The 23,875-nt window shown below is 42.9% G+C and overlaps 1 protein-coding gene across 1 annotated transcript; it reads left to right on the top strand.

Moving 5' to 3' along the window:
• Nucleotides 1-7,624: 7,624 nt before the first annotated feature.
• On the top strand, nt 7,625-16,049 carry LOC134484073 (uncharacterized). Its single transcript, XM_063280440.1, has 2 exons — nt 7,625-7,999; nt 13,507-16,049. The coding sequence occupies exon 2, from the start codon at nt 13,574-13,576 to the stop codon at nt 15,320-15,322; it is 1,749 nt and encodes a 582-aa protein (XP_063136510.1). The 5' UTR covers nt 7,625-7,999; nt 13,507-13,573; the 3' UTR covers nt 15,323-16,049.
• Nucleotides 16,050-23,875: the final 7,826 nt, after the last annotated feature.

The raw sequence follows: 23,875 nt of genomic DNA, 5'->3' as shown, positions 1-23,875 counted from the left end.
GTTTGTTTGTTTTGGGACGTTTCGCTGGGCCACTTTGGCTATCCTCAAACTTCCTCTGTACACCAGGATGGCCTCGAGCTCACAGAGATCCCATGTGCCTTTGCCTCCCGAGTCCCAAGATTAAAGGAGTGTGTCACCATCAGTGGATATAGATAGGTAGGTAGATAGGAAGATGGATGGATGGATGGATGGATGGATGGATGGATGGATGGATGGATGGATGGATGGACGGGTAGACAGGTAGGTAGGCAGACAGACACACAAACACACACAGACAGATAATAGATTTAAGAAATCTTACAAATAATAGGTGTGCTTATGGATTTTCCAAACATCCATCGTATTTTTTATCCCTTTTGGTTTTCCTGCCCTACACCTTAACCTCCCATAAACTTCCCCCGTTAAGTCTATCCCCCCCCATTGTCCCTCCCATCATCATAGCATCTGTATTCTACTTTGCCACCAAGAAAATCAAAACAGATATCCTTGTGTGTGAGTGTGTGTGTGTGTGTGTGTGTGTGTGTGTGTGTGCTGTTCTTGTTAATTTTTTAAAGAGAACAGACAGTAACGGCCTCCATGACAATATTTTCACAGATATGCGCCATTTTACTTTTTCACCCCGTCCTCTTCTCTACTCTCAAACCTCTGACTGCCACTTTCAATTTTGTTGGTCTCCTACCTCCACACAAATAGTCCCTCTCCTACGTGGTTGAAAGCAGCCCATTCTACTAAAAACTCCTTCCACAAACGTTCTTGAAATCATTCTTCACACAAACTGAACTGTGAAACAGCCTCAATGTCCTTTGCCTGATGAGTGTTTATACAAAATGCTTAGCCTATACCATGTCTCCATTTTGTTGTTTGGGATACAAATCCTCACAATGTAGCCTAAGCTGACTGAACTTAAAAATCCTTCTCCCTCAAGCCTGGCCTTGTAAGCATCTGCCATCCTGCCCAGACTTATGGGAAATATTTGTAGGAAATTTTACAATGCGCTTGCCAAAGAACAACTATTGCAAAGCACAGATCAATTTGGGAAGCCTAGGAAGGACAGTGGACAATGTGTGATGATGCACTGGGAGTAAAACCCTCAGCTGCAAAGTGTTCACATCGAAACAATGCAGCCTGATATTTCAAATGATCTTTTAAGGCATCAGGGTCTCATTGCATTAACTCAGGAAACTCACAAGAGCCTGTTTCCCAAGTGCTCAGACATTGAGCCTTGAAGGCATATGCCACCACACCATACCCAGCTCTCCATTTCTATGAATTATTTTCTCCCCATGAATGAGATGGCATTATTTATATTTGATTAGGGGCACTTTTTTCATACCTCTACCACATTCATCGCTACCACATTAACCCACCCCAAACACATGCTTTCTGGCTACATAGTTCAAGAAGGAAAGAGTGATTTATTAGTTCCATATATAGTATTATTTAAGGATTTACTGAAACTATATAAATGTATACTTTTTAGTATAAATATCATGGCATTCAGTGCTGGAAAATGAAATAATCAAAGCCCACTCCTAAGCTCAAGGCCAGATGTGGAAAACCAAAAGGAACAAAAGTGCACAGAACTTGGAGCCAACCTCAGATACTGCTACAAGACACAACTGGTATCTATCTGGTCACACTGAACCCCTTGTCAGTCAGTAGAGGGGGAAAATATAGACCCACCAGGCATCCTTTTCTACAAACTCGCATTTTAGCTTAAATAAAAATGTGTGTCTCATCTGCCAATGCACCCAATTATTTTCCTTTGTGGAAATGAGCCAGGAGTTAGTTTCTCAAATTGTGTGTTTTGAGCACACAAGCAAAATTGCTTGGAAGGGACCATTTTTATGATTGTGATAATAATTAAATCAATAATTTCTTTCCAAGCAGAAGTTATCCTATGTGTTGATCCCTTGGGTTTGGTGCCTAACATAACTAGGAAATAATTATAACGACTAATCAATAATCTGTACATTTACGTAAATCTCATAAATCTCAACTAATATTTGTTCTGAGCAATGGTGGTCAATGCCTTTAATCCAAGTACTAAAGAGACAGAGACAGCCTGGTCTAAAAAACCTATTCCAGGACAGGCAGAGTCACCCAGAGAAACCTTGTCCCTTGTTTTGAAAAATCATATATACATATATATATATATATATATATATTCTATTACATTCAGAAAACATATATTGGGCTGGAGAGATGGCTCAGTGGTTAAGAGAACTGACTGCTCTTCCAGAGGTCCTGAGTTCAAATCCCAGCAACCACATGGTGACTCAGTCATCTGTAATGAGATCTGATGCCCTCTTCTGGTGTGTCTGAAGACAGTTACAGTGTACTTACATATAAAAAATAAATAAATCTTAAAAAAAAGAAAAAGGAAAAAATATATTGTTTTATATTTCCTTGTTCTCAGGGGCTGAAAGAGGAGATTTATGTTAATTAGCCTTGCCTAAAATATGCAGGGCCCTGTTTTTAATCCTCCCGCATGTAAAGAAACAAGACAACTAAATATTTTAAAGGAGCTGGGAAGATGGATCGGTGGTTGAGAACAAGTATTACACTTTCAGAGGACCTGAGTTGAGTTCTCAAAACCCACGTGGTGCCTTACAACCATCTGTAGTTCTACTTTCAGGGGATCCAGTGAGATTTTCTGACCTCCAAGGGCACCAGAAACATGGTCGGCCCATATTCCTAACTGCAGGCACTCATTGCACATAAGACAAACAAACTAACAAACAAACCAAGTAAAATGTAGTTCCTGGGACTAGAGAGATGGCTGAGCAGTTAAAAGTGCTTGCGCCTTGTAAATGGTCCCTCCTAGTTTGGGTACCAACAGCTTCAGTGGGCGCTCAGAACCATCTATAACTGCAGCTCCACAGACTCTAGTTACTCTGTTGGTAATCTCTGTGGGAATCCCATTTGCCCACCCATCCCCCAATCCTTCCCTCAACTCCTCCATAAGACTCCCCAAGCTCCATCCACTGTCTGGCTGTGGGTATCTGTATCTGTCTGAGTCAGCTGCTGGATGGAGCCTCCAACATATTCCTGTCTGCAAGCATAATAGAGCATTAGTAGTAGTGTTAGAGATTGGTGGTTGCCCATGGGATGGGTCTCAAGTTGGGCCAGTTATTGGTTGGCCATTCCCTCAGTCCTTGAATTTCTTTTAGACCTGACCAATTTTGTGTAGAAAGTTTTGTGGGTGGATTGGTGTCCTTATTCCTCTACTGGGGGGGAGGTCTTGATTGGCTACAGGAGGTGGCCTCTTCAGGTTCCATATCCCCAATGTAGTTAGTCACAGCTTAGGTCACCCCCATTGATTTGTGGGTATCTTCCTTATCCCAGGTCTCTGTCCAGTCCTAGAGATGCTACCTCCCCCATCTCCTCACCCCAGTCAGTTCCAGATTTCCATTCCTTCTCATGACCATCTGTCCATATCTCCTGTTCTTTGCACACCTGATCCTCAACCCCCCATTCCCCTCCACATCCCCTCTCCCTCCCACTTCCCTTCCTTCATCTGAGTCCTATGACTGTTTTATTCCCACTTCTGAGTGAGATTCAAGCATCTTTGCTTGTGCCTCCAGTGGAGTGTAGCTTGGTACTGTATGGTTAATATGCAGTTATAAGCAAGTACAGACCATGCATGTCCTTTTGGGACTGGGTTACCTCACTTAGAATGATATTCTCAAGTTCTATCCATGTGCATGTAAAACTCATAATATCTTTGTTTTTAATTGTTCAATAGCATTTCATTGTGTAGATTACTAAATTTTCTTTATCCTATTCTTCCATTTAGGTACATCCATATTGTTTCCAGTTTCTGGCTGTTATGAGTAAAGTTGCTGTGAACATAGCTGAGAAACTGTCTCTGTGATATAGTAGGGCATCTTTTGGGGTGTATGCCCATGTTGGTCTTGAGGTAGACTTATTCCCAGTTTTCTAAGAAGCTGCCAAATTGATTTCCAAAGTAGTTGTACAGGTTTGCACTCCCACCAGCTGTGGAGGAGTGTTCCCCTTGCTCCACATCCTCCCCAGCATGTGCTATTATTTGAGTTTTTGATCTTACCCATTCTGATGGGTATAAGGTGGAATCTCAGAGTAATTTTTGATTTGCCTGTCCTTTTGAGACAGGGTTTCATGGTGTAGACCTGGCCATCCCAGACCTTGCTCTTTATACTGGGATGGCCTGGAATTCAGAGGTTTATCTGCCTGTGCCTTCCTCCCAAATACTGATCTTAAAGGCCCATATGTTTTCTCTCTGTGTCTGCCCCTCTCTCTGTCCCCTCCCTCTCTCTGTCTCCTTTTCCCTGTCCTGCTCCTTCTCCCTCTCCCCTCTTTCCCCTGACTTCTGGTAAAATTTATTGCAGGCTCAGTTGTCATTTAATGACCTTCTTGGCCTTTGCCTTGGTGGAGGTTAAGTTAGGTCTGTCTAATAGGATTTCACATGTGACTACAAGGATGTTAGTTCCCACTGAGAGGTGGGTAATTGGTGGTTTTTCATGGGGTAAAGAAAGCCCAAGACAATTTATCTCAGGGCCTACAATATTCCTGTTCACCACAACCACCAGAGAAGTCAGAGAAATTAATCAGCTAATTAGCTTCATGGAATTTTTAATATAGGAGAGCGTGCATGCGTATGCACATGTGCGCAGGCGCGCGCGCGCGCGCGCGCGCACACACACACACACACACACACACACGCACACACTACACAGTGTTTGGAATTTCAGCTCATGTTAAACTTTGTAGTAATAAGACAGGAGTTCAATAGTCCCTCTGCATGGAGGACAGGCATCTTGATTTAACACAAGGATTTCTGGTATATAGCCAACCAATTTGTACAGCTTTGTTTATAAATGAACTAATTAGCTTCCAGAAAGTGTGATATAGGACCCTCACTCATGCAAATATGACAGCAGTAATTGTATTCCCAACTTGTCTCTATATGAAAATATTTGGTGCATGATGAGAGCTCCTTACTCACCTGTATCCAGGAGACTGCTGTTGGTCTGTGCCCTGTGCTCCTGCCTTGGATTTTGTGTTGTTTGAAGGGGACCTTAGTTCAGTTACTCCATTGGTATTTGGTTTGAATGTCCTCACATTCCTACTTTATTTGTCAGATAAGTAACTGACTAGGTGTTTGAACTCAATTATGTCCTTATAGAAAATCTGATATGTTTTCTTATGTGGTGGCATGATGATGGGGGAGGGTGGTCTTAGCAGGCCTATGCCGAGGCAGCCTTCCCTCCACCCTTCCCCACTCTGCCCCCGGGTACCGGAATAAATGAAGTTTATTTGAGGTATGGGAAGGGAGTGAGAAGGGAATGCAGGCAGAGAAAGAAAGGACAGAAAGAAAGAGAAGATAGAAAGAAGGGAAGAGTCTGTTTGGGAACATGTGGAGAGAGGTGCAAGAACAGAGAGGGAGGAATAGAAGTCAGAGAGAGAGAGAGAGAGAGAGAGAGAGAGAGAGAGAGAGAGAGAGAGAGAGAGAGACTGGACTTTTTCAGGTAACTTTTTTGGTAACTGTTGGGCAGAGCCTAGAAGAAATGCTAACACCATCTGCGACCCTGCTTTCAGAAGGCAGAGGCAGCCAAAGCCTACCAATGCTATAAATCCAGATGTCATCTCAAAACAAAAGGAAACAAACAAAAATTTCTCCAGGGACACAAGGGGTAAGATGTGTAGCTAGAGTACTTGCTTAGCATGCAGGAGGCTCTGGGTTCAATCCCAACACTGCCAATCAAAACTAAACAAATGATACCAGGATTTCTCTCCTAGCACTGCATGCATGATTTTAAGGAATGATCATGAGGTGAGAAACATTCAAACTTCCTGCTGGACAATCTGACAGAAGTATGAGGTCTTTACTTTTGTCCTGCTTTTGCCTCATGATTTTTTGAATTAAATATAACCAGGAAAGGTAGAAAGAATTCTTAGCATGTGCAAAGCCTTGGGTTCTAGTACTAGCCCATTGACCCTAGACAAAGACGTTTTTGTTTGTTTGTGGTTTGCTCCCTGAGAAAGGGTCTCCTGTATTTCACAATGGTCTAGAACGCACTGTCACGCCTAGATTGACTTTAAAACCTTCATCTTCCTGCCTCCACCTTTAAACTGCTGGAATTAGAGGTAGTCTGTTCTCTTGGTGGTATAGTAGGACCAATAGGTCAGGGAATGGCAACTTTTGAGAATAAAGTTTGTGTTTCACAGGTCCTAAGAAAGAAGCTGCCACACTAGGAAGAGCTGGGGTAGGGGGCTGGGTATGAAAAAGGAGTAGGATAGGGGGTTGTAGAAAAAAATTTTTGTGTGATCTCCATAGGTAGTGGAGGGGCAAGGCCTTGTAAGCAGGTTGAATATTAGTTAATTTGAATGATTTCTAGGAGTGAGGCATGATTCATCTAGTAACTGGCCCAGGAGAGATTAAGGCTGGAAAGCACTGGCGAAAGGGTGAGGGAGGGTCAGGTGAGTTGGATACTAGTCAGTTTTCAGGTGAAAGATAATAGCCCAAGCAGCTGTTTACTATCTCTAGGTCTTAGACAGGGCATTCTCTCTGGGATCAGAGAAACCACATGAGGTCAAAGTATCAGAATTACAACAGAGAAAAAGCCCTGATTAATATAAGGTTCTGTAAAAGTGTTTCCTGAATTCATTTTCCTTTCTGATTTCTGATTCAGGAGTATCTTGAAACCAGATGCACCCTAGAAAATAAAAGGATAATGGAATTTAAATCCCAAGGCAGGAATGGTTTAAAAATGGCTTTTTTTTTTTACCCAGAGCTGAGGAGGGAACCCAGGGTCTCAGACTTGCCTAACACGAAGTGCTTTATTTATCCTGGCCAAGCAGGAGTCTTTGCATTTCAGGACCTCTCATAAAATCTCCATTACATTCTCCCAGTGAAGAACCCTTGCAGGAGAGGAAAAGGCTAGGACATCAGTTTCACCTCTTTGTAAGTGTAAGGAGGACTCCCAGGTGATCATGGAGTCCCATGGAGACCTCTGGACTGGGATTGCAGATCTCCCCAACTCCTTAGAAGCAGTTTCCTGATTCTGGTTTCTTTTCCTTCTCTTTCACTGTGGGGTGTAATGGGCATTCAAAATCAAAAGCCTAGTTTCTTTTGGGGGGTTGGGGTGGGAAAGTTTGTTGAAAGAAGCCCTCAATGTTTCTCATTCTCAACTATGAGCCTGCAGTGGTCAATACCTCTAGACAAGATGCCATCTTAGAGAATCATTAAAAATTGTGATAAAGATGCTGAAGTGTGTAGCTCTTCAGAGTTGATGGCTTCTGGTGGGGCTGGGCATAGGAGCTGTTGAAAATCCTGGTTGTCTTTAAGGGGCTGGTCACTGGGAGTTTGACCATGAGCAGTGAGTATATGGGCAACACAAATTAGATTTGGTTTATTTAAAAAAAGATTTTTGGAGAGGGAGAGCACAAGTGTGGAAGCTGGACTTTAGGGGAACAGGAAGTGAGCATGATTGGGGTGCTTTGTGTGAAATTCCCAATTAATGGGGATTATGTTGGAAAAAAACCCCTTTACTCTGCAGGTTTCCTGGACTGACATAAACTAAATGATTTTGCCAAAGCGAGGCTCTTGTAGCCCAAATCCTGTGCTCTCTCCTTTGTTGGGAGCATTTATCTATAACACTGACATCTAGTGGTCGCTTGTATTACTACCACCTTTAGCTTTCTTCTGACATCTTTACTAGGTCATAGTTGATAAGCATGTTAATAAGATGTCTTTACTCCACCAATCCCCCGAGGACAAGTCCTTAGCCATGCTGTCTGTTTTGTACTTAAGGCAAGTGCCTTTGTTCCCCGGGGTCCCCGTATCATCAACTAGGTGTTCCTACAATAAAGGCTGATTGAGAAGGATCCAACGGTGTTGCGTCTTCCTTGCCGGTCGAGGTGGGCGCGGCAACTGGTGGCCCGTACGGGGACCCGAGAAAATTATCTTTTCTCGTCTGGATCCAGAACTTTTTCAGCCTCAGGACGGTCGGCGCCGGTAAGTTCCCAGTAGGGGCAATTAGTTGCCGGAATTGGGACAATAGAGTTCCTAGAAGTGGAACGGTAAAGTTCCTAGAATTGGGACTGTAAAGCTCCGGGATAAGGGATTGTAAAACTTCCCTGGTAGGACAATAAAGTTCTCTGGAAAAGCAGGGACAATGATAGCCTTGGTTTAGAGGCAAAAAGGGGTTTGTGGAGCATGGTAATGTTGTCTTTTCCATTTGATCCTTTGTGGGTTGGACTAGCACTTTTGCCTTATACTCTTTTTGTGTTGTGGTGTTGCTTCTGTCTGAATTGCCACCGTCCAGGGCATGAATGCATTTGTTGGGAAGAGTCCACTGATGAGCCACAAGATCGTGTGTAAATAAACACGCCAGCTCGCCAGCTCGCCTTGCTCGTAAATCGATCGTAAATAAGGTCGTAAAAGCATGGGAAGCTCACACTCCACCCCGCTCCTGTCAGCTCTTCAGGAGCTTCTTGGTCAGCGTAAGCTTAAAATTGAAAAGAAAATCCTGCTGAGTTTTCTTGATGAGTGTAACCGTTGTGCCCCGTGGTTTATAGTGTCAGGGTCACTCACTTTGAGAGCATGGGAGAAGCTGGGAAAAGATCTGGATAAGGAGACTACAGTGGGCAAGCTTAAACCAGGGACAAAGCCGCTTTGGCGTATAATCCGTGCCTGCTTGGAAGATAAAAGATGTGAAGAAGCTGTTAGGACAGGTCAGAGAATCCTTACAGAACAACAGGAGAGTATGTCAGAAGGAGAAAAAGTTTTGAAGGAAGGAAAGAAAAGAAAAGGAGGAAAAGAGGTAAAAGAAAAGACAGAAAAGATCAAGGAGAGGATAGACAAAGGCGAGAATAGTAATCAAGATCAAGGAATAAAGAAAATTTATCCCTCATTAAAGGCATTGACCTTGGAGATGTCTAGTGATTCAGAATTTAGTGATAGTGACCTAGCTGACCTTGAGGAGGAGGTAGCTCATTATGAGAAAGAGATTTATCATTCTGACTGGCCAAACACTTATGCTGTGCAGAAACAAGCCAAGGACTTAGATAAGAAGGCAATTATGCCAACAGCACCTCCTGCACCATCGTATAACTTTCAAAGGAAAACAATGGTGAAGTCTGCAAGAGGTACTTCTTTTTGCCCAGAAGTGTGGAAAGAGTTAGGACTGAGTTTTCCAGTTTTTCTGGATACAAACGGGCAGCGACATCATGAACCTGTTGACTTTAAGACAATAAAACAATTAGCAGAGTCAGTCAAAACCTATGGAGTCAGCGCAGCCTTTGTTATGGCTCAAATTGAGACTCTTGACAGATACTGTCTCACCCCTGGAGACTGGGGGACTTTAGCCAGAGCTTGTCTCTCTCCGGGTCAATACCTGGACTGGAAATCTTTTCTTTATGAAAATGCTAACGCTCAGGCTACAATCAACTTGGCTTCAGGAGCCGACCCTCAGAGACATTGGGACGCTGACATGCTATTGGGAATAGGCAGATTTGCTTTGGACCAGACTGGTTATCCAGATCAGGTCTATACTCAAATTAATGACATAGCAATTAAAGCCTGGAAAGCATTGCCTAATAGAGGCGCAGTCTCTGGGAACCTTACCAAGGTTCTACAAGGACCCACTGAGCCATTTTCAGACTTTGTAGCCCGCATGGTGGAGTCCGCCACTAAGATTTTCGGAGACCCTGATACAGCTATGCCTCTTATCAAACAACTAGTGTATGAACAGTGTACTAAGGAGTGTAGGTCTGCTATAACGCCGTACAAACATAAAGGTTTAGAAGTTTGGATGAAGGTCTGCAGGGAGATAGGCGGGCCATTAACTAATGTTGGACTAGCAGCGACAATGATACAATTAAAAGGAAAGGGTTCTACAGATACCTGCTACAAATGTGGCCACAAAGGGCATTACAGAAGGCAATGCCCTAAAAATAATAAGGAACAGAGTATTAAAAAACATCAAAGACCTAACTTGTGCCCTCGCTGTAAAAAGGGGAACCATTGGGCAAGTGAATGTCGATCTGTAAAGGACTTAAATGGCCGACCTCTGGTGACAGGACATGATAGTGCATGGCCAAAAAACGGACGACGGGGCCCACGTCCCCAGGGCCCTCAAATATATGGGGCTCTACAGAACGACAGGCAGGGACAGAGCAGACGGAGGTCCTGGCCTTCTCTTCACCACCCGAAGGACCTAAGAGAGCCACTAAGGGCTCCGCAGGACTGGACCTCCACTCCACCACCAGACTCGTATTAACCCCCCAAATGGGAGTACAGCCTATAGACACAGATTTTAAGGGACCTCTCCCTAAAGATACAGTTGGGCTGTTGTTGGGGCGCTCCTCTTCTGCCCTGAAAGGCTTACACATTGTACCTGGAATAATTGATCCTGATTATTTGGGCACAGTAAAAGTCCTGGTAGCCTCTCCCCAGGGAATTTCTGCTATTTCCCCTGGAGACAGAATTGCCCAGCTGCTGCTTCTGCCCAGCCTGCATAAACATTTTCCTGCTGATAATAGAATTAGAGGAGATAGGGGCTTGGGATCTACAGGCTCCCGATTTGCTTTCATCTCATTAGAGCTTGGCAATCGTCCAATGTTAACCTTGACTGTGGAAGGACGCTCTTTTCTTGGCTTATTAGACACTGGAACAGATAGTAGCATTATCTCTGTGCATGACTGGCCATCCAGGTGGCCTGCACAAAAATCTTCTCGGGCCCTACGCGGCCTTGGGTACGAAATGGCTCCTCTAATTAGCTCAAAGGAATTGACATGGGAGGATTCAGAAGGAAGGTCAGGAAGGTTTACTCCCTATATCATAGACATTCCAGTGACACTGTGGGGCAGAGATGTCTTAATAAATCTGGACTTGAGGCTGACTAATGAGTACTCTCCACAGGCCAAGGACATGATGATTAAAATGGGCTACATGCCCAAAAAAGGTTTGGGAAAAAATTTACAAGGACGAGTTGACCCAGTGCTACTGGAATCAAAAAGAGACAGAACAGGTCTGGGTTTTTCCTAGGGGCCATTGAGGGAAGCATACCCATTACATGGATTTCAGAGGAACATGTGTGGATTCCTCAATGGCCTTTATCCTCTGAGAAATTAACTGCTGCTACTGAATTAGTGTCTGAACAGCTAAAATTGGGACATATACAGCCATCCACGTCGCCCTGGAATACACCTATATTTGTCATTAAGAAAAAATCAGAAAAGTGGCGATTGTTGCATGATTTAAGAGCTATCAATTCTCAGATGCAAATAATGGGCCCCATACAGAGGGGTTTACCTTTGCTCTCCAGTATTCCTGATAATTGGCCTATTATTATTATTGACATAAAGGATTGCTTTTTTTCCATCCCTCTTGCCCCGCAAGATAGCGTGCGATTTGCATTTACCTTACCCTCTATGAACAATGAAGAGCCCGATAAGCGCTATCAGTGGGTAGTCTTACCTCAAGGTATGGCTAATAGCCCTACTATGTGTCAGCTGTATGTGGGAAAAGCCTTACAGCCTATACGTGATCAATTCCCAAAATTGAGAATAATACATTTTATGGATGATATATTGCTTTCTGCTAAAGACTGTAGTACCCTAGAAACGGCCTATGCTGAAGTGATAAAGACGCTTGAAAGTAATCAATTGTTTATAGCACTAGAGAAGGTTCAAATGGACAAAAAGGGAGAATATTTAGGAGCAAAGATTACTCCTCATAATGTTTCCCCTCAGAAAATTGAATTACGAAAGGATCATTTAAAAACATTAAATGATTTTCAAAAGTTGCTGGGAAGTATTAATTGGATTCGACCCTATATAAACAGGCCTAATGCAGATTTACAACCACTCTATGAGATCCTTAAAGGGGATTCTCAGCTTACTTCACCCCGTGCTTTAACTGAGGAAGCACGAATGTCTCTAAAGAAAGTGGAGAGAGGACTAGAAAAGGCAATGCTGAGAAGATACAAGGAAAATGAGGATCTTTTTTTGTGTATACTGAGAACTTTTCGTCAGCCTACAGGGGTGCTATGGCAACAGGGACCACTTCTGTGGATTTATCCTCATATTTCTCCTAATAAGACTCTTGAATACTATCCTTCTGCTGTTGCGCAGCTTGCTATGTTAGGTGTTAAATCTTGCATTCAACATTTTGACATCTTACCAAAGAGGATTATTGTACCATATACTGCAACTCAGGTAGAAACATTGTGTGCCTTGATAGATGATTGGGCTATATTACGCTGTAGTTTTGACGGAGAGTTTGATAATCATTATCCTAAGGATCCTTTGTTACAATTTTTTACTGAGCATCCAGTAATTTTTCCAAAGGTCACTGCCTCAGAGCCTTTGTCTGGAGCATTAGATATTTATACAGATGGCTCCAAAACAGGTGTAGGTGCCTATATGGTTAATTCTCAAGAACCAGTCTTAATTCAATTCAATCCAGGCACCCCCCAAATTACAGAATGCAAAATTGTATTGGAGGTTTTCAAAAGATTTCATGATCCTTTTAATTTAATTTCTGATTCTGCTTATGTAGTTAACGCTGTGCGCTCTCTTGAAATAGCAGGGCCAATTAGGTCGACCAGTACAGTATGTCAAATTCTTTTAGAATTACAAAGATTAATTTGGGCCAGAAAAAATAAGTTTTTCATACAACATATTCGAGCTCATACTAATTTGCCTGGTCCCATGGCCAGTAATAATGCTTTGGTGGATGCTAGTACTCGCAGAGAATTTATTTTTCATACAGCTCCAGTTGATCTTGCTAGAGAATTTCATCAAAAGTTTCATGTTCCTGCTTTCACTCTTCAACAAAAATTTAAAATCTCTAGAGCTACAGCTCGTGATGTAGTATTACGTTGCCAGAATTGTGTTCAATTTCACCACCCTCCTCAGGTGGGAATTAACCCTCGTGGCCTGATTCCATTAAAGCTCTGGCAGATGGATGTTACACATATATCTCAGTTTGGAAACTTAAAATATGCACATGTTTCTGTTGATACCTGCTCTGGCATTATACATGCCACTCTAATGACTGGTGAGAAGGCTCGTAATGTCATTAGTCATTGCTTAGAGGCGTGGGCAGCCTGGGGAAAGCCTGACAGCCTCAAGACAGACAACGGACCTGCCTACACCGCAAAGTCTTTTCAGACATTTTGCCAAACAATGCAGGTCAAACATACTACAGGATTGCCATACAATCCCCAAGGTCAAGTAATTGTGGAAAGAGCACATCGTACTTTAAAAGAGCTCTTACAAAAACAAAAAGGGGGAATTGCCTATGGCAGGACACCAAAAGAACAGTTGTCTTTAGCTCTCTTTACTCTAAATTTTTTAATTTTGGATGCGCATGGCCGCTCTGCTGCAGATCGCCATGCAGCCACGAAACCCATGACTTATGCAGATGTAAAGTGGAAGGATGTCTTAACTGGTGAATGGTGTGGCCCAGATCCCGTAATTTCGAGATCTAGGGGAGCTGTTTGTGTTTTTCCACAGAATCAAGACAATCCAATCTGGGTGCCTAAACGTTTGACTCGCAAACTGCCTCCTGCTATTCGTGAAGATGAGACTACGAATACTACTACTACTACTGGAAATGATGATCCAGGTTGATTCACTCACACTGTGGGCTATCGCCAGATCCTGGCCAGTACTTATGCCAGTTCATAGCAATTCTACTGTTTTGCCAACCTTTTTCTCCACATCCTGTTTGCGTGATGTTCCTTGTATAGTGCCTAGTGGAGAATTGCCTCAACGATATACTGCCACTAATCTTTCACTGTTACATACTTTATGTTTCACTCTTAGAAATTCCTCCCAGCCTTGTATATGGCTGCAAAGGACCACTTTGGCAAACTGGTTAGATCCTGTGAGCAACCGTGCTATGGGCACTGGAGCCATCCAGGCTGCTCTGAGTAAAATTACACAAGGGGCCTCTTCAGGCAATGGAGATACATCAATTGATAACTCTGCTAATTCGTACATTACAACTTTGATTATGATGCATAATGGTAGCTTTCCATCACTCCCGGGGCAAGGCATTCGCAAACTGGTTAACTCTACCTGTCGTAGAGTCCTACCTACTTGCCCCCCATATAAAGCCTTTCCACCTAAATTTACCCCATGTCAGAGTCCGTTCCATAGACCTAAACAATTCCTACCGGGATTTGAATTTTCCCCTCCTCTTAGCAATGCCCAATATGATAGGAAGAGAAATAAGACTGGCAAACGTAATTTTTGGCCCTGGTATCAATGGGTATTATCTAATGAGCAGGGAGCATACACATCTCTAACTCCTTTTGCTCGATTATTAGGTGAAAAATTTACATTATATAACATTTCAGCCATTAGAACCAATAACAATACAAGTTTAGTAGGTGTTAAGATTAATAGCCTAATAGCTAATGATGCTGCTGTTGGCGCTCCAGTATGTGTTAGACCACCTTTCTTTTTTCTGATAAGCGCTAATGCAAGTGATTATGCTTTAAATTGCAATAGCTCTGACGTAGTTTGTTATTTAGCTGAATGCTGGGATGGCACCAATGATACCGCAGTGATTGTAAAGATTCCCTCCTTTGTGCCTATCCCTGTAGTAGCAAATCCAGATGATTTTCCCATACTTCATTTATTAAGAACTAAAAGGGATTTTGGTATTACGGCAGCTATAATTTCAGCCATTGTATTATCAGCCACTACAGCTACAACAGCCGCGATTGCTATGACTAATCAAATACAGACGGCTGAGTCTATCAATAAGATTGTAGAAAGAACCACAGTAACATTGGAGATACAAGAAGAATTCAATACCCACTTGGCATCTGGCTTTCTATTAGCTAACCAACGAATAGATCTGCTTCAAGAACAAATTGAGGCATTATATCATATGACGCAGCTGTCCTGCGTTTCCTCCTTGAGAGGCTTATGTGTTACTCCATTGAAAGCTAACTTTTCTCAGTATTCTCAACAGAGCAAAGAAATCTCTAATTATTTGAAAGGAAACTGGTCCATGGAAGCGGAACAATTATCAAGACAATTGCTGATACAGATTGCTGTCCTTAACAACACCAGAATGGAACCCATCTCGATTGGGGATTTCACCTCGTGGATCACCAATGCTTTCTCGTTTTTCAAAGAATGGGCTGGCATGTTTGCCTGGGGGGCCATTGTCCTCTTGGGATGTGGAGTATGCCTATGGCTTTTTTGCCGTTTAAAACGAGAACATGCTAGACACAAAGCGATTGTTTACCAGGCTATGGCGGCCATTGAGAGTGGTGCTTCTCCCAGTGTGTGGCTGGCCTCTCTAAAAGATTGAGAGTTCGCCCTAGATCGTATTTTGTCACTGTCATGTGAGGTCATTGTGTCCAGAGACGGGCAACTTTCCTCAAGCTCGGACCAACCTAAGCCAGGAGCCCGGTGGCGATAGGGTTAATTTCCAGTGACGGGTAAGGCCGAGTTTTGAGAGGAACGACCTAAGACAGGAACAATGACGTGTATTGACGTGACACCCAGATCTAGACCAGTCATAAACAGAGGTGGCCCTGCCCTGTTTGTACATTCGGGCTGGTCTCATGCCCCTCTGCTCTGTCTCTCCCCTATTATTAGCACACCAATAGCCCAGAACGGTGTGTTGTACATTTCAGTCATCTCTAGCCATTGGGGTGCAGTCCTAACTGCAGGAGTGGCTCGTCATGGCCGAGCTGGGCACTCTGTGAGGCATGTCTGATCTCTCTCAGACCACTACCTCCACCTAATGGACTCATCTTTTAATAAAACAAAAAAGAGGGAGATGTTGGGAGCATTTATCTATAACACTGACATCTAGTGGTCGCTTGTATTACTACCACCTTTAGCTTTCTTCTGACATCTTTACTAGGTCATAGTTGATAAGCATGTTAATAAGATGTCTTTACTCCACCAATCCCCCGAGGACAAGTCCTTAGCCATGCTGTCTGTTTTGTACTTAAGGCAAGTGCCTTTGTTCCCCGGGGTCCCCGTATCATCAACTAGGTGTTCCTACAATAAAGGCTGATTGAGAAAGATCCAACGGTGTTGCGTCTTCCTTGCCGGTCGAGGTGGGCGCGGCACTCCTTGCCATAAAAGAATGCATAGGAGGGCTAGAGAAATGGGTTAGCAATAAAGAACATTGACCGCTCTTCCAGAGGATCAGGGTTCAATTCCTAGCAACCACAAAGTGGCCCCACACCATCTGGTTTTCCTGGGCACCTGACACACTTTTTAGCCTTGACCGTGCCAGGCTATAGGTGTATATGAGGCTACAACACCAATATGCATTAAGGGTGTGTGTGGGGGGGTGCACTTTGAGAATGCTTAGGGATGGGAAGATTGTGGAATTGCTACAAAGCATGAGTACACAGCCTTGAATTTGGTTCCCAGACAGAGGCAGGGAAGAAGAGAAATTCAAATGATGCCCAGTGAGTTAGCCATCAGCCTGGGATATAAGAAACCTTGGGTAATAAATTGATTATAAATAATTATGGGGCCAGGGTCTGGAGAGATGGCTTAGTGGTTAAGAGCTCTGGCTGCTCATACAGAGGACTGAGGTTTTGTATCCAACACCCACAATGTGACTCACAGCTCTCTGTAACTCCAGTCCTAGGAGATCTGACCTTTGTCTTCTGGATGATGCGGATGCCAGGCACATACACCACCTGCAGATATAAATGCAAGAAAAACACACAAGCACATAAAAAGAGTGTGTGTGTGTGTGTGTGTGTGTGTGTGTGTGTGTGTAATTTTTAAAAGTTTTTTCATGTTTTAAATTGATTTATTTTATGAGTTTGAATATTTTGACTGCATGTATGTAAGGACACCACAAGCATGCAGTTACCACAGAGGCCAGAAGAAGGCATCATATCCACCAGGCCTGGAGGTTTAGGCCCTTAGAGCTGCCATTTGTGTGCTAGTAAAGGAACTTTGGTTCTCTGTAAAAGAGGCAAAGGCTTTTAACTGCTGAGCCCTCTATCCAGCGGATAAAGCAGCTTGTCTCTACCTTAAGCTTGAACCCTTCATTAAAGGGGAAGCAGCCTTTGTACACGAAACAAAAAGCTTTCATTAATTAATTGCTTGCTCTAATTAATTTGGCCATGATAATTTGAGTCTGTGGCCTTTTCCCTCAAATCTTTTGGATTGACTCGGCCCCTCAGTTTTCAGAATGTTTGAAAAAATTCCACTGTGTTATTAGTGTGACCCTATCTCAACAAAACTAGAAAACAAACAGTCAAAACAAAACTAAACTAAAACGTTTAGTTTTTCTCTACAAATGCATCCAACCAGGTGGAAGAATTCCCACTGAAGGCTGCCAAATTCTTTTTAACTACAAGTTTCAAATTTGAAAAAAGCAAAAAACTGAAGCAGCTGCCTGACGACAGTGGGAGGCAAATGCACAGAGGATTTCATAATACTGAAACTATTCTGTCCTACACAGTAATATTGGTTATGTGTCACTGTGTCATTATGGGTTTGTCTAAACCCATAGACTGTACTTTTATGAGTGAGGCCTGAGGGCGGAACTCAGTGGTGAAGATTTGACCAGCATGCCTTGTAGTCTGGTTTCCATCTCAGGAATAGCAAAAAGGAAAAAGCAAACAAGCCATCTCTAATGTAAATGATGCCATCTTGTGACAATGGTTTTGTTACAAGCTATTTGATTATTGTACACAGGAAACCTAATTGTTAGCAAAATATATAAGCTTAAATAGATGTTGTGATTGTCAGGTGCAGTTATGTGTGTCCTGTAGAGATGCACGCTGTGTGTGCCTCTTGAAAACTCCTTAGATAAGAATGATAAAGAATGGAAAGATCCTGCCTATTTTAAGGGAAAGTGCTTGGGAGAGGTCTTGTGGTCCTTGCTTTATGTCCCAAGGGAAAGTCAGATTGGCAGCCTTGACTTACCCTACCATAGAACGAAAGAGATCAGCCTCTACTGACTTAACCTGGAGCACACTAACCATGTGGCATCATACCACCAGGTCTGGAGGTTTAGGCCATTATGAGCTGCCATTTGTGTGCTAGTAAAGGAATTAAGGTTATAGGAGTGGAGCTAGATTGTGGGAGCTGTATTGGATTTGGGCCTGGTTGCTTTGTCACTGTGTGGCACAAGAAGTTAACATTCACAGAATGTTGTCAGCCTGAACAAGACCCTTCTGGGTCTCCAGCAAGGTTTGACCCCTGCTGAGCCCTGCCCTTGCATGTGGAAGCCTTTTGTCCCCAACTGGGAACAGTCTGGCCAGGTACTTCTCACCTGAGTCAGAATTAGGCTGGCCTTCCTGGTTATTTCCCTAATTTATTCAGGCCACATAGTCGGTCCTTTGTTACCGAAGTCTCAGCCAGGGTTCCCCACTGTGCTTGACAGATACCTGCTAAGTGGTGTTCTTTGGATATATAGTTTGGTCAATAAAGAAAACAGAAGCTTTTTCCTCTTCTGGCTTGACACGAATAACCTGTGTGTGTGTGCTTCTTTCATCCCGCAGGCTTTCGCCCGATTCTCGGTACCGTGTCGGTGCTGGCGCCGACACTAGATGCTTCTTTTTATAAGCAATTTGATTTTTGTTACTCTGTTCCTTTTGGCTTGGAAGAGCCTTTATGGAAGGAGCTCTGGGTTTTTTCTTTGGGCTTGCAGGAATAACAGAGAAGTAGCTGGCAGGAAGTAGATATTCTAGGAAAAAGAGCAAAGGAGCCTTCTTGGGTGTGGAGGAGCTCAAGAGAAAGGTAGAATAGATCAGTAAGATAACACAGATAGAGATTCCTAAAGATCTAGCAGTTTAGTTGTAGGATGAGGCTTGGAAATAGATATTTTGTATATACTTATGAAAATACAGTTACCTTTCTGAGCTATCAGGTTTTTATCTCATTTTCTGCCTTCCCTGTCTTTATTAGTATAAGTTATTTAAATGGCTTCATATTACACATTTTAGCATGTGTTTATTGACCATAAGAAGCATACTCTTCTAGTGTTGTAAGGGTCTGAAAATCACTGAAGAAAAACCCCAGACTCAAATAGTGTGCAAAGCCAATGAGCCCTCATTCTGCAGAAACAACCAGCATTGGGGGGTGTTCAACCACTCATTAATATGTCTAACCCAGAGGAGCTTGCAGACCCCTTATTATGCAGGAATATGGGGATTTCCCAAAAAGGATTGGGTAATATCTAATGTAATTGGTAGGGGTCAAAGCAATGACATTAATACAATTTTCATAGGCTACTATGCTAATTTTCTTATATTTGCTAGTTTTCCTATATTTGGTGGGTGCTGGGGACGCCCCATGCATCGGGTTCTGATTGGCTTGTGCTAGGTGGTCAGTGGTCTGCATTCCTATGTTTTGAACATTTAACCACAGGATGAGATAACCAAACAATATAAGATTGGTCATCACAAATGGTCATCCTGAGATAAGATATTTTCCTGTCCCTATGGTTATCTCCAGGCTGATGGGGAATTTTATGGTCTAATTTCCTGGGACTACTGGCTTAGAGGGACAGGATATGACCGGCTAGTTCCTGGAATGGATGACTTTTCTTTTGATGTCAGGCCTGGTCCTGAAATAGAATTTATTGTAGTCTTCCCTGTATCCTGTAGCTTTTGCTACCCTGCTTTAAGCTCCGGACAGACTGCACTACCAGTCCCCTGCCCAGAGAATATTGGGTCCTCAGATGAAAGACACACACACACACACACACACACACACACACACACACACACACACTTATTTTATATTGCTTTATCTCAATGGAATGGCTGGGCTCTTCTAAGTCTTCCCAGCTAGCGTTCCCTTCTTTTTGCTCCCAGCTCAGTACCCTAAATCTGCCCTCAACTTTCGTTGCTCGGTTACTTTTAGCCCTAGAAAAGCACCTTAAATCTGTCCACAGCTTAGTTATGTTTCTAACCTCCCACTTGAAGAGGTGACCTACAGCCACTCCACCTGAGATATCATTTAGCTGGTCACCTTTTCTTCTTCAAACATGGAGAAATCTCCATGCTACTTTGCATCTGCTTGCCTGCCTACGGGAAAACTGGAAGTCCTACCTATTCTTCCCCGGTCATTAGCAGCTAGCATCTTTATTGATGGATCAAGAACCAATTGGGGAACATGACCTTCAAGGGTTCATAAGCAGATTCCCGATCAAAATATCAGAAATACCCCACTCTCAGTGTGCAATATTGATAAGAGGAAGGTTGTATGTCTGGGGTAAGGAATATATGGAAAATTTTGTCCTAGCTATATTTCCTTTGCTGTGATAAACATCATGACCAAAACATCTTGGAGAGAAAGGGGTTTATTTCAGCTTATAATTCTATGATTAGACTTTATCACTGAAGGAAGTCAGGTTAGGAAATCAAGGCTTGAACCCAGATGCAAAAGCTGATGCCCAGGCCATGGAGGAGTGCTGCTTACTATCTTAGTCCTCCTGGCTTATTTCTTACTGCACCCAGGACCACCTGCCCAAGGGTGATCCACCCCCCAAAGTGGGTGATCCAATCCAGTCAATCACCAGTCATGAAAATATACTACAGGATTACCCACAGGCCCATCTGATTGGGTTATTTTCTTAAATGATGTGCTCTTTCCAAATGACTTTAAGTTGTGTCACATGGCCTAAAATTATCTAACAGAATTCTGTTTATGTTTTTTTTCCCCTTGAGTCAGATTCTCATTTCAGGCAAGCTGGCATAGTGAACATTGACCTTAAACTCTTGGTCTTCTGTTTTTATCTCCTCAGCCTAAGAATAGTTAGATGCCATCATACCTGGCTGTTATTATTATTTAATGAATTTTGTTTCCATTTACTTGTTTTTCAAATGATTTTTTTGCAATTTGGCATATACATATATAATATATTTCTGGTTCCACTCATCATCCCACCTTTGCTAAAGTTTCCGCTATTTCTTTTCTGAGATAGGGTTTAGGGTCTTATGTATCCCAGGTCCCTAATTTGCTATATAGCAGACAGCAATCTTCCAGTTTTCTTTTTTGTTTTCTATTTGTTTGTTTGTATGATTTTTGAGACAGGGTTCATCTGTGTATCCCTGGGTGTCTCAAACTCACTTTGTATATCAAGCTGGCCTTGAACTCCAAGATCTGCCTACTTCTACGTGCAGAGTGCTGGGATTAAAGGCGTGCACAACCATATCTGGCTTGAGCATTTTAACCTTCTTTGATTCATGTGTGTGTATTGTATATGCAAGTGTTTCTGTAGGATGTGCACTCATTTGTGTGAGTGTTCAGAGGCCAAAGTTCCACACAAGGTGATTTCTTCAGTTACTCCCCACCTTAGTTTTTGAGGCAGGATCTCCCATTGAGCCATCTCCTTGGTCCTACCTTAAACTTCTGGCCCTCTTGTCTCTGTCTCTACTTGATGAAATTACAAACTTAGGCCACATGCTGTTAGTTTTTGAGATGGAATCTCACCACATAGCCCAGTCTGGCCTTCAATGTGATATGTAGCTCAGGATCATTTCAAATTTGCAGCCTTCCTCCTTCCTGAGCCTATAGGAACTAACCACTATATACATTTATTTTAAAAGCAGGGGGTCTTATGCAGTCCTCTGGCCTCAAAGCTATATAGATGACTATGGCTCAACTTCTGACCACCCTGTCTCCATCTCCCCAGTGCTAGAATTGCAGGTCTATACCCCCATGCCCAGTTTATGAGGTTGTAGGGATAGAATCCAGGTTTGCTTGCACACTATGCAAACAATATCAGCTGTGTTGCTTCTGCACTTGGGTATCTTGTGTTACTAAGCTTTGCCCTTTTGTCATCTTTAGTTTTATATCTTTTGTCTGTATATGTATAAGGATGCATGTGTGTGCATGTACACATGGGTGCTGACACCTCACCTTCTTTCTCATTGGCAGGGAACTCACAGACTAAGCTAAAATGACTGCCCCACCATGCCCAGGGACCCAACAATCTCTACATCCTCAGCACTTGGAATTGTAAGGGTCTAATTTGCAGAGGAATGATACCCATGACCCAGATAGTATGTAAAAGCAAAGAGCATTTAACCTGCAGAAATCCAGCATACAGGCATCCACCATTCACCAGAATGGAGACAGAAATGTTCGCTTCACAGGCTCAATTTAAAGATGATTAAGGCAATTCCAGGGAAGAATAGGTAAACTATCCTGATTGGTTGGCTCTATCTCCAGGGTATGGGTGTCTCTGGGATTGGCTAGGGCTCTAGGAACTTACCCTAGAGCCTAAAAACTGCTGCTGACTCATCCTGACTGTTTTTGCCTCAGGCCATATGATGAGGCGGCTCCTGATTGGCTACCTTGATAGATAAATCTCATCAGACTCCTTGTTAACAACCTTGAAAGATGGGTGGTAGTGGCACACATCTTTAATTCCAGCATTCCGTACACAGAGGCAGGTGGACCTCTAGGTTCGAGACCAGCCTGGACTATAGAGCCCTTAAAGAGATGTATTTGTTCCATTGTTTCTAATGCCTTTAGTGATTGTGTTGTATTTTAGAAAGTCCCCTTTCAAACTTTCAGACAGTATTATAAACTTTCATTTTCCTTCCTTTCTTTCCTTCTTTCTTTCTTTCTTTCTTTCTTTCTTCTTTCTGTCTCAGTGATGATTTCAATATTTTGCTGAGGCAGTCTTAGAAATAATCATCTTCTGGTTTAGCCTCCCAAGTGTTCTAACAACAGGTGTGTGTAACCATGACTATTTAAACTATTTTAAGATATTGTCATGTAACAATACTCTAAAATGACTAGACTTCATGTTATTGATCATACAAAACTTTTTTTTCCTCTTTTTTATTAACTTGAGTGTTTCTTATTTACATTTCGAGTGTTATTCCCTTTCCCGGTTTCTGGGCAAACATCCCCCTAATCCCTCCCCCTCCCCTTCTTTATGGGTGTTCCCCTCCCCATCCTCCCCCCATTGCCGCCCTCCCCCCAACAATCACGTTCACTGGGGGTTCAGTCTTAGCAGGACCAAGGGCTTCCCCTTCCACTGGTGCTCTTACTAGAATATTCATTGCTACCTATGAGGTTGGAGCCCAGGGTCAGTCCATGTATAGTCTTTAGGTAGTGGCTTAGTCCCTGGAAGCTCTGGTTGCTTGGCATTGTTGTTCATAAGGAGTCTCGAGCTCCTTCAAGCTCTTCGAGTTCTTTGTCTGATTCCTTCAACGGGGGTCCCGTTCTCAGTTCAGTGGTTTGCTGCTGGCATTCGCCTCTGTATTTGCTGTATTCTGGCCATACAAAACTTTTAAAGGGTACTGTAACCCACTGCACTTGTCCACTAGGGTTCATTTTGTATTCTATGGGACAAGAGGCCGTGGCTGGAGATACTTTGCATGAATACCATTAGAGACATGGCCTGGGCATCCAGTAGACAGAGGCTACATGGTGCTTCTGTACCCCCTAAAGTACTCAGAGAGAATTATCTAGTCCTAATGACAATTGTAAGGCTATGTTCTCTCTTACTGAGCTACCCTCACTTAAGGAGATCTGGTGAATTAGAGGAAATAATTACACCTAACATTTATTTGTACTTGAGTTTGTCTCATACCTCCAATTCAGCCCTCAAAGCTCAAATCTAATACAAATGATTTTATAGAACATAACAGAAACTGGAGGAAATGCAGGTCACCATTGGCAAATCACTATTGAGGAGAAGCACTGAGAGGAGAGACTTGGGGAAGGCATGGGGAAGCTGAAGTGGAAAGATTTAAGTTCAAGACCATCCTGAGTTACAGAGGGAGACTTGTCTCAAAAACAAAACAATGTGCTGGAGAAATGGCTCAACCATTAAGAGTGTTTGCTGCTCTTTTCAAGTTTGATGCCCAGCATCCTCATCAAGCAGATTCCAACCTTCTGTAACTCCAGACCC

Source organism: Rattus norvegicus, chromosome X, assembly GCF_036323735.1.
Source record: "Rattus norvegicus strain BN/NHsdMcwi chromosome X, GRCr8, whole genome shotgun sequence".
NCBI classification, from domain to species: domain Eukaryota; kingdom Metazoa; phylum Chordata; class Mammalia; order Rodentia; family Muridae; genus Rattus; species Rattus norvegicus.
This window is presented reverse-complemented; position numbering and strand designations above follow the sequence as displayed.

Coding starts and splice junctions, on each gene's coding strand:
- LOC134484073 (XM_063280440.1), top strand. CDS start 13,574: ATGAGACTACGAATACTACTACTACTACTGGAAATGATGATCCAGGTT.